Genomic DNA, 12244 nt, shown 5'->3' with positions numbered 1-12244 from the left:
CGATGCAGGGCAACCAGTACTACACGAGCCAGCAGCCGTACTACGGCCAGCCAACCCCTTCGACCTCCACCTCCCTCGCCCAGCAGCACCCGACCAACGGCGACATGGGCATGTACCAGCAGCAGATGGGGCACGCGCACCAGCAACAGCACTCGCAGCCGCAGTACCAGCAGCAGCACATGCTCCAGACCCGCGGTGAGCACGCCTCTCTCGCCATTCCTCATCAGCTCACACCGGGCACCTCGCGACGACGGCTCACCACGCCTCTCTTGCGCGCTTGCAGACAGCACAGCAGGACCCAGTCGACAGTCTGCGTCGCACAGGCGCGACCACTCGATGAGCGCGGCGTCGGGCGGAGCGGGCGGGCAGGCTGGCAGCGCGGGATCGGGCGCAGGAGGGTCGTCGACGCGGCACCCTGCCGCGCCGTACCAGCGGCCAGAGGGCGCGTCGCACACCGTCAAGGCGAGCAGCACGACGAGCTTGTTCACGACCCGCAAGAACTGGAGCGAGCACATCCTCCAGGAGCTGCAGGTGCGTTCTCGCGAGGATCGCAGACGCTTTTCGCTGTACTGACGCGCGTCCGTACGTTCTACAGGACTTCATGCAAGTGCTCAGCCCGGCGGGCAACTTCATCTTCGCGTCGGCGTCGGTGAAGGACTTGGCAGGCTGGACAGCGGACGAGCTCTTCGGACAAAGCATCTTCGACTACATCCACCAGGACGACGCACATGCGTTCAAGCGCGACTTTGAGCAGTCGTGCCGGACAGGCGACACCCTCACGCTCTACTACCGCTTCAAGACCAAGGACGACCGCCACGTCTTGTTCGAGGTGACCGGCCACCCTTATTACGAGGGTGGCAAGCCTCAGCAGTCGCCGAACCAGCCTGCCAAGTGCTTCTTCGCCATGGCCCGACCGTACCCTTCGAAGAACCAGTCGCTCCTCGACGGCTTCCTCGAGCTCAAGTTCGAGAACGAGCGTCTGCGGCAAGAGTTGCTTCTCATGTACAAGGAGGTCGAGGGCGACGGGTCCAGCGGTGGTGCGTCCTTTGACCCCCTTTTTTCGCTCGCAAGCTGACGGGGTCGAGCGTGCAGGCTTCCCTTACGGCCAACCGGGCATGTACCGCGGCGACTCGTTCGACGCCTCGCGCAGCACCGTCATCGACCCCGCGACCGGCCTCGTCCAGACTTCGACGCTCATCCCTTCGACCAGCAACACGTACGGTGCTCTGGGGATTGGTATCTCGGCAACCGGCACGAAGGGAGACGGGACGGGCGAGAAGAGGAAGAAGGTGCGCTCGCAGTTCGCGGCTTTACAGCTGATTTCCAATTCTCTCACGGCCATTGCTGATGCACATCCGATGTCGCGTGCAGAAGTCGCGCGTCGAGGAGGGCGAGTTCGTTTGCCGGGATTGCGGCACGGTCGAGTCGCCCGAATGGCGCAAAGGTCCCGACGGACCCAAGTCACTGTGCAACGCCTGCGGCCTGCGCTACGCCAAGCTCGTCTCCAAGGCCAAGAAGGAGCAGAAGGCCGCCAAGGCGTGATCTTCCCTCCTGTCTCGACTCCCCGTTTCGTTCCAGCTTCCTCGTCCCCGTTCGCTTTACCCGCTACCCTATGTCTCACACATTCGACTGTCCATTCTCTGTCTAGCCCAGTCCATACACTCTGTGTAGCACTCGCCCCGACTACCCCGTTGTACGTAATTTGGCCGTGTGAGCTGTTTGCCTGCTCTGTCGTCTCTCGTTGTGGAGGACGTGGCGAAGCAGCCGACGCGATCGAGCGAACCGCCTGTCCGACCAGAGACTGCGAAGCAAGTTGTGTGAGAGCGCTGAATGAGTTGCAGCTCGCGCTTTCGTCTACGAACCCCTCGGCTCCTCTGTGGCTATCGCAACGCGTACGCGACGACGGGGAACAGTTCTGTAGGAGAAAAGGTCAATGGCAGGCAGAGCGAGGGAGATGGTGAGATGAAGCGCACCGGCCGGGAAACCCCTCTGCACCTCTCGCCGCACGATCGTCAGCCCCGCCTGTTCAAACACCTCCCTGAACGCCTTGTCCGACCTCGTGATCGAGCTGTCGTCCTCGTCAAAGATCTTGCCCGCGCCATCTCCGTCCGTATCCTTGCAGACGTTCTCCTTGACGATGATGTAGCCCTCGCATGTCCCGTCTGCCCGTTGACGGAGCGCTCGTCGACTTCGTTGGAGGTACGCGACGAGCTCCGAGTCGGAGAGGTGGCCGATGCACCATTGGACCATGACGAGGTCGTACCCTTCTTCCGCAACTTTCAAGTCCTCCGACGGTTCAGGCCATGCCGCATCCTCCTTGCCCAGCTGCGCGAACAGCTCCACCTTCGCGCTCGTTTCGGCCGCCTCCGCTCCATTCGCCTCGCCCTTGACCGGCCGCGCCGGCGCAAGCGGATCGAAATGCTGCAACCCCGCCCTCCAAATCCTCACGCCCTTCTTCTTGCTCTCATCCTCAACATGCAACCACTTCCACCCTTCTCTGCCTTGCAACGCATTCGTCTGCGCTTGTACGACAAACGGCTCGACGGGTTCGACGAGGTCGACCAGGTCGAAGAGCGGGAGGAGGACGGTGGATGTTACGCGACCGATGCCGGCGCCGCAGTCGAGAGCGCGGAACGGTCGCGAGGGACGAGAAGGGGCGGAAGAAGCGGGGAGGTGCGGAGGGGAGATGGTCGAGAGTTGAGGGAGGAGCGAGAGGATGAGCAGGCGGGAAGAGGTTGCGTCGAGGCGCGAGACGGGGGTGCCTCTGTACAAAGAGACATCAGTCTAGACTCAGAAGTATCTGCTGACCTTGCACTTACTCGCCGTATCCTCCAAGGACGCCGTCTACATCTGCGCTCGTCGCCGTCCAGTACGCGACACCAGCATCGAAGTCGGGCAATTTTTCGGTCATGGCGGGTGTCGAAGAGAGTGCTGTCGCCTTGATAGAACGTCTGGAAGCGTATGTGCGAAGGATGGGTTGGAAGGCAAGTCGAGGAGGGCGGACGAGGGAAAGCGACAGAGCCAGTGAAGCGGCGGGAACAGTCGGCGCGGGTCCAGGAAGTCGGACAGTACTTGTTGAACGCTATCAAGCACACTCGCGAGCCAATCTGAGCGAGTCGAGGTGCAGGTCGACGGCGAAGCCATGTCGCTCGCAGGTTGCTCGCCGTCTATTCTCGTCTGTCGCCAGGTTGTGCTCGTGGAGCGTCCAGGATGTCGTTCTTTGTCAAGTTCTTGATCGGTGGAGCACTGGGCGGCGGGTGCGCTCCCTCTCCCGCTCCCCTCACCCGAGTCGCTAATCCTCATCGCTCGTCAACTCCGCAGGCTCACGGCGTACTACCAGGACGAGATCCGCCGCACGACAGAGTCCCTCTCGACCGACTTGCACCGCCTGTCGGACGAGCTGGTCCGCTCAGCGCCCAACCCGGCTGCTCAGACGACTTCGCCCGCTCAGGGTCCGGTCATCCCGCAGCGGCTGCCGTTCACCGAGGAGCTCAAGGCTCGCGTGAGTCCCGCTGTGCTATTGTCGCTCGAACAGGGCGCTTCGGGATAAACGCGCTGACGATACCTTCCATCCTCCCTCTCTTCTCGACCTGAACCGCTCTGACTACCTTCCATCCGGCCGTCGTTCCTCGCGCAGTGGAACGAGCAACTCGGCACTGCCTTCCACGCCGCCCAAACCGCCGACTGGTTCTCCCTCGCCTCGCGAACATACCGCCAAGTCCAATCCTCCCTCTCTTCCCTTTCGACTCCCGCCCCTCAACCTGCTTCTCCGTCAGAACCGGCCGTCCCTATCGACTTTACGCCTGCTGGAGCGGTCACGGCTGTGGGGGGTGCGGAACCGAGGCCCGCGAGCGTTGTCAAGGTGGACAAGCGGTTGGTGTAGACATGGCGGATGGCAGGGAGGATGGGAGGGGTTGACTGCAAAAGGCGCGACATGGCGCTTCATAAGATGCGCACGGACTGTGTGCCCGAGAGAGGTGCTGGACGCAGTCGCTGTCCTGTGCCCTTGCTCGTCCTCCGTCTCGAGCACCGCTTCACTTGCTGCGTTCCAATGCTCGTTACAGCTTCTAGTGAAGGCTTGTACGTTGTTACTTGGCATAGGCTTGCTATAGCACACGAACTTGAGCCCAGTTGGCTCATTGAGGACCTCGGCACCGCCTCTTCACTCTCTACGTCCTGCTCTCGCTCGCAACATCGCTTGTACGGCCGCAACTACACGCTCAGGGTCACAGCTGGGTCTCTCAGAATCGACCTGCGCCTTCACATTCTCGCCCGACCCCTCGTTCTCTCCCTCCCTCTCCTCATCAGCAATGAGCGAAGATCCAGTCTGGGACGCCCTCCTCGCCTGGTTGAGGACCTTTCCGAACCACGTGGACCCGGAGAAAAGTGTCAGGCTCGTACACAACGAAGGTACGCCCGACTTGGGGTTGTTGCGCGGCGAGAACAGTCGCTCACCTCTTCGCACGCAACAGCTGGGCGAGGTTTGGTTGCGAGGGGAGACTCGCCGGTGCGTCCCTATCAACCGATTCATTACAGACGTGCTTACAATACCTTTCGCAGCCCGGCTCGCTTCTGATATCCATCCCGAATGCCGCCCTCCTGAACCTCCGCACCCTAAAACCGCTCTACCCGCCCTCCTTCGCTTCCCTAAACGCCATCCAATGGCTATCTCTCCATCTTGCACTCCAGTTCCGCCGGCACCTGCATCCGGATGACCGACGACCACCCCTGCCGAACCGAACTTCCTCGACATCTGCCCTCCCAGATAACGCCAAGTCTGCCTCGACTGCCGCTCCTCGACCTCCACGCGCGACACCGCAAGACAAATACTGGCCCTTCATCGCCTCTCTCCCTCGTTCTTTCCCTACCGTCCCCCTCACATGGTCCATCCACTCCCGCTCTCTCGCAACACTCAAAGCCGATTTCTCCCTTTCCGAAGACGACGTCTCGCTTGATCAGTGGCAGGACGACGCGAGGAAGAGAAAGAGGTTGGCGGATTTGGTGGAGCTGATGGATGGGGCGACGAGGAGGAGGGCAAGGGATGTCGAAAAGCGGTTTACCGAGGATCGGGACGTCGTGAGGCGGCTGTGGGTGCGTTAGCGGCTTGTTCTTCGGCGCCGTGCTCGCTTTGAAGCACATGCTGATTCAGATATGCTTGCGAAGCACAGGCAGATCATGGAACGGAAGTTGAGGGCGAGCTGGGATTCTTTGACTTCCTGCTCGGCTGGCTCAACGGTGCGTCCGCGCTTATCGCATTCGGACTTAGCACGTCTCCTGACTATGTCCGATCTTCGCATATGTGGTGGCTGCAGTCAACACGCGTTGCATCTACTTCGACCTCGACGGCCGCAAGGAGAACAACCTCACGCTTTGCCCCGTGATCGACATGATCAACCACGTTCCAGGTCGAACGGTAGGTAACTCATATACCTGCACGAGTTCGCTCAGCTCGCTGACGAGCCTGTATATTCCGCAGACTAAACCTTCGCCTCGAATCGCCAGCATGACCTTCTCCGCACCGAGCACGTCGTCAGGCGACCCTCCACTGCGAGACGGAGACGAACTCGCCTTCAGCTACGGTGCTCACGAGGTGCGCCTCTGCCTGCCCCCTCCACTACCCCCGCTAACTTCGGATTGCCTCGCAGGACGCGATGCTCTTGACCGAGTACGGGTTCGTGATTGGCGCTGAGAACGACTACAACGTTGTCGAGGTGGACAAGTACATAAAGGGGCTGTTTGAGGCGCAGGGGAGGGAGGGGGAGTTGAAGGTTGGCGTTCTAAAGGATGAGGGGTACTGGGGGTGCGTCCGGTCGTCTCCAGCTGGTTTCGTTCCGCTGCTGTAGAGCGGATCGCATACCTGTCTGAGCTTGGCGAAGACACTGACCGATTGACGACATCCTCGCAGCGACATGACCCTCTCGGCGAAACCTGATCCTCCTTCGCCCTCCTGGCGCGTGCTCGTCGCCCTTCGCCTCCTCCACCTCCGACTCCCCACGCTCGCCGTCCTCTCCGCCGACTCGTTTGCGGCGTGGTACAACAACATCAACGGCGTGGCGGAGACGGTGTCCTCTGCCAACGAAGCGAAAGTTCGCGCGAGCGTGCAGGCGATTTGCGACGCAGCTGCGCGGGAGGCAGAAGAGGGTGTGAAGCGGTGTGAGGAAGTGCTGCGGAGATGGAAGAAGGAGGGAACGGACGTTGACAAGGAAATGGAGGGGAATTGGAGGATGGTCAAGACTGTTTGGGACGAGGATGTGCGGATTGCTCTGGGGGTCAAGAGCGAGTACGAGGGCAAGTAGGAGATGCATTACAAGGCAGTGTCGCGGCCGTCGTCGTCGACGTCGCTCGCTTTCGTCGCACGTGAGGTCCTCGTCGCGTTGTGTCGCGGTCTCCTCGCGCTTGTTTGACTTTGTCCGTTCGCCATTGCTCTGTGGTCGCTGTGCTGGATGAGTCCAGGTCGCCTGCACCCAGCCGAACGCCGCGCACAAGCAGACCTCGAGCGCGCCCTCGCTCTCTCGCGCTCGCAAGCTCCTCCTGCTCAGCCGACAGACTCGCAACCGCCACCGCCGACGAAGTACGGCACGCTAGGTGGTGGGACGCTCGACAACAGCAGTACGGTGCAGACGAGCCAGCTGGCAGGGACCAGTAGTACAGGCGTCTTCAGGTCGAGCAGCGACGAGCAGGTTCATCTCCCTCAGCGTCTGCCACAGCTCCCGACGTATCAGGGGCTGGAGAGGGAGGTCGTGCCGACTACATTCGCTACTACGACGGCGCCGAGTGCTCCCGCAGCCAAGGTCCTCGTGCAGGAGACTCCGTCGACCCTCTCTTCAGCGCGAGATTCGACCGGCATGAACCCGCTCATGGCAGACCCGGCTGGCATGAAGCCTTTCGGCGATGCGACTGGTATAGGAGCAATGGAGGAGGATACGAGCGGCGAGCTTGTCATTGCAGACAGCGACGGCGAGGAAGGTATGTTTGGCGACGTCTTTCCTCCTCGGACTCGTCGCTGACGTTGTCTTGCTGCCGTATAGCCGCCTCCGCCCGCCTCTCCCTCTCAGGCCAGTCTGTCGCACCTGTCGCCGGCCCATCCCGCTTCAACGCCCTCAACAACCCCTCCCCGGTCGCTCCTCCCGCAAACACAAACCTCGCCTCCTCCTCCATCCACGACACGACCACCTCTTCCCTCTCTCGCCCGAACACTACAGCGACCAACACGACTTCCACCGATCCGATCGTCACCTCGACGTCGGCAGCATCCGGTCCTTCGAAGTCGCGCTCTTCGAAAACTCATGATTTCGTGGTCGAGATCGAGTCGCCTGCGCAGGCGAGGACGTCGTCGAAGAAGAGCTCGTCTTCCGCTGAGAAGAAGAAGTCCGCGGCAAAGGAGAAGGGGAAGGGGAAGAAGCGTGCGGTTGCCGACTCGGAGGAGGACGAGGAGCACCAGTCGCGCGAAGGGGGCGAGACGGTCTACGAGCAGCCTCCTGCCACGAAGGCAAAGGGTCCGAAGCGCCAGCGCACGGCGTCGACAAAGCCGTCGGAGGAGCGCGTCTTATCGAAGGAGACGGTCGACTCGGAAAATGACGACGATGACGAGATTGTGCTCGCCTCCGCCTCCGCCTCCGCCTCGACGAAGAACAAGCGCTCGATCGTCGACGAGGAGGAAGACGACCCGCTCTCCATCCCTGGCTCGGTGTCACACAAGCCTGGTAGCAGGTCGACCGCCTCGACCTCCGCAGGAGCCGACGACGCCGACGCACGCCCAACGAAGAAGTCTCGCAAGTCTACCGCCCGCAGCGAGGCCGTCTCGGAAGACGAAGACGGGCAGAAACGTCTCGCGGAGGAGATTGCGCTTGTGAATGACCGCGTTGAGGAGGCCGATTCGGATTTCGAGACGGGCGGGAAGGGGAAGAAGGGGAAGAAGAAGAAGGCTGCGCCGAAGAAGAGGCAGAAGGAGGGGGAAAAGGCCAAGCCTCGGAGGGCGCCGACGGTCAAGAAGGCTTCGATCGGGGCGGGCGAGACGCAGGTCGTTCCCGAGACGCCGGCTGAGCCTGCTGGTACTGGCGAAGCCGAGGCGGCGGCAGACGTCGAAGAGGACGACGCGGTCATGGTCGACGCGGATCAGGCTGCGGCGGACCCGGAGATGGACCGCGAGCAGGAGGAACCTGTCGTTGCGAAGAAGAAGGCCGACAAGGGCAAGAAGAAGGCCGTCGTGCAGGACTCGGAGGAGGACGACCAGCCCGCTGCCGCCGACGCTCCAACGGCCGCACCCGCCTCTCCGTCGGCGTCAGATGCCGGTCCCGCCGCCAAGGCGAAGAAGGGCAAAGGCAAAGGGAAGGCGAAGGCGAAAACTGCGCCCGCTCCCACCAAGAAAGGTCGCAGCAAGAAGAACGTCGTTCCCGCTTCAGACGATGAGCAGAACGATGCAGCCAGCGACGCGACTTCGGCCATCAACACCGGCGACGAGTCGCCTTCCGACGAGGACGAGCAGCCCGTTGCGCGCAAGAAGGGCAAGGCGCCTAGGAAGAAGCGCGCCGCAGCGAACAAGGTCGACGACTCGCCCGCTTCGTCTCGCGCCGCCTCGACTGCCGCTCGCTCCGTCTCGCCTGCCGTCTCCCGCGCTTCGGGCAATCGTCGCTCGCTTGAGGAGAGGATGGACGCTGTGACGAAGGCTGCACAGGAGGCGGACGAGTCGTTCATTGCGGCGGACAAGGGGCACAGCGGAGCAGGCAAGGGGAAGGGGAAGTTGGTCGTCAAGGACGATGAGGAGGCGGATGACGAGGATGAGGAGGAGGAGAAGGCTGATCCTCCGTCGCCCGCATCGAGCGAGGCCAAGGTGCGTGAGCCTTCCTCGTCCCTCGCCGGCCGTCGTACTGAGTCTTCCGGCGCCTGCAGGAGAATAAGGCTTTCGCCCAAGCGAGCACGTCTCGCGGTACACCTCAGCAAGTCCAGCGCGGCCGCAGCTCGGTCGGCACGCCCGGAACGCCTTTCTCCAAGCCGCCCAAGCCAGGCAGTACGTCTCGCTCTTCCCACTTCCTCTCTTCTACGCTGAGTGTTTGTGATCGCAGGCCTCGCCGCCATCATGGCCAAGCGGGGACTCGCGACCTTCCGCCCTCCCGGCCTCTCGAATCGCGCCAAGCTCCCTCCGCTCCATACGAATCTCAAGCCTGCGCCGCCGCCGAAGAAGATCCTCAAGGAAGACAAGCCGAAGAAGAAGAAAAAGAAGGGCGATGAGAGCTATTCGGACGAGGAGAAGGTGCGTTGCGAGGTCGTTGGCGCCTCGTCGGCTTGGGACTCGTCTCGAGTATCGCTTGCTAACTCGCCGTGTACGTCCTCGTTCGAAAAGCCCTGGTGGGAGACGAAGGACCCCGAGGAGTGGGACTCGGACGACCACCGCCGCTGGCAGAAGCGCCAGCGCCGCATCGAGCGCGGCCTGCCCGCCGACTCGGACGACGACTAGCTCGCCGCCCACGCATCGCTTGATCTGTGTTATTCGTCCGTCTCTATCGCATGATCTCTGTTGCCTTTGCCACCACCCACTCGCATCTGTCTCCGTCTCTTGCTGTTGTAGCACCGCGCTTCGAAACAGCTTTGCATCGCTTGGTCACATCGCAATCACCTCACTGCACGAGGACCTGTTCAATTCGTTTTCGTTACAACGTCCCTACGACACCCACTTGAGCGTGTCCTGCTCAGCGACGACCGTCTTGCGACTCAACACCTCCTCGACCTTCTCGGCCACTCCAACTTTACCCCTCCACCTCGCAACAAGTCTCTCGACGACCTCCTGCCTCGTGACCGCATACTCGTCGCTCCCCGCATCCTCGCCCTTGACGACCTTCTCCACGTCCCGCTCGGTCGGCAACAACCACTTCGCATGAGGCGAGACGCGGTAAGTCGGGTACGCGCCCTGCGCGCGCTGCATACGCGAGAGGTTGAGTTTCGGCAAGGGAGGGTTGGTGAAGGGCGGAGGGTGGGCAAAGAACGTCTTTTGGATGTGGTCGTCCGTCACTTGGCTCAACGTCGCGGGCTGCCACTCCGGTCGCTGGACTTCGGGCTTGTTCTTCTTGATGAGGAGCTCGGTGACGCCGTGTCGGAAATCGGGGTGTACGGCGGGCGAACAACACGCGGCGGCGATTCGCGCGTCCATCTTGAACACGTCGTCGATAGTCAAGTTCCTCCCTTGACGGATCGCTTGGACGGTGAGTTTGACGCTGGTCGGACTGCGCAACTCGATCGCTTCGCGCGTCTCCTTCGCCCAACGCCTCACCTCGCTCGCATCCTCCGCGTCCCGGTCCGGATGGAGCGTGAACCGCGAGACGTCTGGCTCGGGGTCGTCCGGCCTCTCCTTCTCGTACAACTTGGCCAACTCACTAACCATCTCCTCCGGGCTTTTGCGCGAAAAGATCTCGTCGATCGCGCGTCGGACAGGTCCAACAAGCGGGTACGCCTCGAGCGCGGTCCTCAACTCGTCCGAGTCGGCAACGAATTCCTCGATGCACGCATTGACCGTCTCGTGCGTCGCCGTGACGTCCAGTTCCGACAGTCGGTGTTCGAGGTCTGCCAGCCGGTCCGAAGGGACGTAGTGCGTCGCGAGACCGGCGAGGTAGGTTGCGGCGCCTTTGAGGGGGAACGAGGTCAGGCCGAGGTAGAGACCCAGTTGGCCGTCGAGGCGCGGGAGGATAAAGTTGGCGCCGACGTCAGGGAACAGGCCGATCTTGGTCTGCGTGCGGGCGATGTCAGTGCGGCGAGTGTCGTGGGATTGGGGAGGAGACATACCTCGGGCATGGCGATCTGCGTCGTCTCGGTCGCGATGCGGAACGCGCCGTGGCCGGTGATGCCGACTCCTCCGCCGACTGCACGGTGGAAAGCGAAAGTCAGCGACTTGATAACGTCTCATCACGAAGGGTGCGCACGCACAGGTGACGCCGTTCATGATGGCGACGACAGGCTTGGGAGTCGTCGCGAGGAAGTGGTTCTGCGCGCGGATGTAAGGCGGATGAGCGAGGGGTACTCGGGGAGAGGAAGGGGGTGGACGCACGGTCTCGTACTCCTTCTCGAAGAAACTGCTCGCCTTGACCCATGTCTTCTCGTCCTCCAGGTACTTGGAGAGGGCTGCGCGGAGCGAAAGAAGGGAGGAACGGGATTCCGTCAGTTTGTCGGGACAAGGATGAGGAGGGAGAGAAGGGTGGGAACGCACTGACGACGTCTCCGCCTGCGCAAAAGTGCTTGCCGTTGCTCTTGATGAGGATCACGTTGGCCAGCTCGCTCTTTTCGAGTTTCTGCGGGTCGAGGGAGCGAGTTGGGATAGATGAGGAGGGTCAGCCCTGCCGTCCCTCCCTCTTCGGCGAGTGGTGGACGGGTTGCGCACAGTGAGGTTTGACTGGATGAGGTCGATCATCTCTTCGTTGAGCGAGTTGAGTGCCTTTGGGCGGTTGAGGACGAGCTTCCTCATCGCATTGTGTGCCTCGACGACGACGGGCTGCGCGCCAACCAGTCCCCGGATCAGTTCGTGAGACTGTGCGGTGCGAGTTCGAGTGATGCTCACCTTGTCATTGTGTGCGATGGGTTGCGGGTGGTGCGAGTGAGCGTTCCTGTGCTCGAGGTGAGCTGCGAGCATGCGAGTGCGCTTTGCCGGGGTGGACATTGCTGGTGTGCGAGAGTGAGCGTGTTGGAGAGTGTGTCTGGCAGTCGCACGGAGCATGGCAGGCAGCACGAGACGACTCGAGAGAGCTTCGGCGCGAGACTGGGCCGTGGAGCGAGAGCGGGTGGGGATGGACAGCGTGCACACAGGGATGGGCACGCGGAGGGGTGGCACTAGCAGTATTAGTATCGTGAAGCACTCGCACGATTTACTGCACACTCGGCTGAATCAGCGCATCCCGCTCTCTTTGCGCTCTCTCGCCCGCGACGCACTCGAGCTCCTTGACCGCCTCCCTCTCACTCGCAACCATCACTCACCGGCTGGCTGACCAGCTCACTCGCACGACTGGGACCCGCAAAAACAGCGCATCCAACTCGCGCACCCTCGCATCGCTCGCCTCGCGCCCTTGCTGCCCGCTCACCTCGCATCGAACCGTCTCGCTCGTTTCACGCTCCGCTCACCGCTCGCTGGGCCTTCGAGTGTCGCTTAGCTGGTCGACGATGACGCTATCACTCCCGTGCTCACCTCGCTCGACGCTCCCGCCCGTCCTCGCTCTCCCAGCCGCTCCTCTAGCCCGAATGACCCCTCCTCTCCTCCCCTCTTCAC

At 62.2% G+C, this 12244-nt stretch overlaps 6 protein-coding genes across 6 annotated transcripts; 4 read left to right on the top strand and 2 right to left on the bottom strand.

Moving 5' to 3' along the window:
- Positions 1-2: 2 nt before the first annotated feature.
- RHTO_02844 (white collar 2 protein) lies at positions 3-1542 on the top strand (the record flags this gene model as incomplete). The annotated part of the gene is made up of 5 exons (XM_016416517.1): positions 3-195; positions 284-531; positions 596-1037; positions 1093-1289; positions 1372-1542. 5 exons carry the CDS (start codon positions 3-5, stop codon positions 1540-1542), a joined length of 1251 nt encoding a protein of 416 aa, XP_016276236.1.
- A 338-nt stretch (positions 1543-1880) lies between these two features.
- Positions 1881-2911, bottom strand: RHTO_02843 (DUF858, methyltransferase-like family protein; the record flags this gene model as incomplete). Its single annotated transcript, XM_016416516.1, has 3 exons — positions 1881-1915; positions 1974-2764; positions 2820-2911. The coding sequence occupies 3 exons, from the start codon at positions 2909-2911 to the stop codon at positions 1881-1883; spliced, it is 918 nt and encodes a 305-aa protein (XP_016276235.1).
- Positions 2912-3210: 299 nt separating this feature from the next.
- On the top strand, positions 3211-3883 carry RHTO_02842 (uncharacterized protein; the record flags this gene model as incomplete). Its single annotated transcript, XM_016416515.1, has 3 exons — positions 3211-3257; positions 3322-3502; positions 3638-3883. 3 exons carry the CDS (start codon positions 3211-3213, stop codon positions 3881-3883), a joined length of 474 nt encoding a protein of 157 aa, XP_016276234.1.
- Positions 3884-4310: 427 nt separating this feature from the next.
- Positions 4311-6296, top strand: RHTO_02841 (putative protein lysine methyltransferase; the record flags this gene model as incomplete). The annotated part of the gene is made up of 8 exons (XM_016416514.1): positions 4311-4410; positions 4473-4507; positions 4561-5091; positions 5169-5235; positions 5313-5413; positions 5477-5590; positions 5646-5800; positions 5906-6296. 8 exons carry the CDS (start codon positions 4311-4313, stop codon positions 6294-6296), a joined length of 1494 nt encoding a protein of 497 aa, XP_016276233.1.
- Positions 6297-6443: 147 nt separating this feature from the next.
- On the top strand, positions 6444-9454 carry RHTO_02840 (uncharacterized protein; the record flags this gene model as incomplete). Its single annotated transcript, XM_016416513.1, has 5 exons — positions 6444-6966; positions 7029-8830; positions 8890-9007; positions 9063-9250; positions 9341-9454. The coding sequence occupies 5 exons, from the start codon at positions 6444-6446 to the stop codon at positions 9452-9454; spliced, it is 2745 nt and encodes a 914-aa protein (XP_016276232.1).
- Positions 9455-9658: 204 nt separating this feature from the next.
- On the bottom strand, positions 9659-11641 carry RHTO_02839 (3-hydroxyisobutyrate dehydrogenase; the record flags this gene model as incomplete). The annotated part of the gene is made up of 7 exons (XM_016416512.1): positions 9659-10717; positions 10774-10850; positions 10915-10972; positions 11036-11109; positions 11195-11276; positions 11366-11476; positions 11543-11641. The coding sequence occupies 7 exons, from the start codon at positions 11639-11641 to the stop codon at positions 9659-9661; spliced, it is 1560 nt and encodes a 519-aa protein (XP_016276231.1).
- Positions 11642-12244: the final 603 nt, after the last annotated feature.

This window comes from Rhodotorula toruloides (assembly GCF_000320785.1).
Source record: "Rhodotorula toruloides NP11 unplaced genomic scaffold Scaffold2, whole genome shotgun sequence".
NCBI lineage: Eukaryota > Fungi > Basidiomycota > Microbotryomycetes > Sporidiobolales > Sporidiobolaceae > Rhodotorula > Rhodotorula toruloides.
Note: the sequence above shows the minus strand (reverse complement) of the source record. Positions and strands in the feature narration are given on the sequence as shown.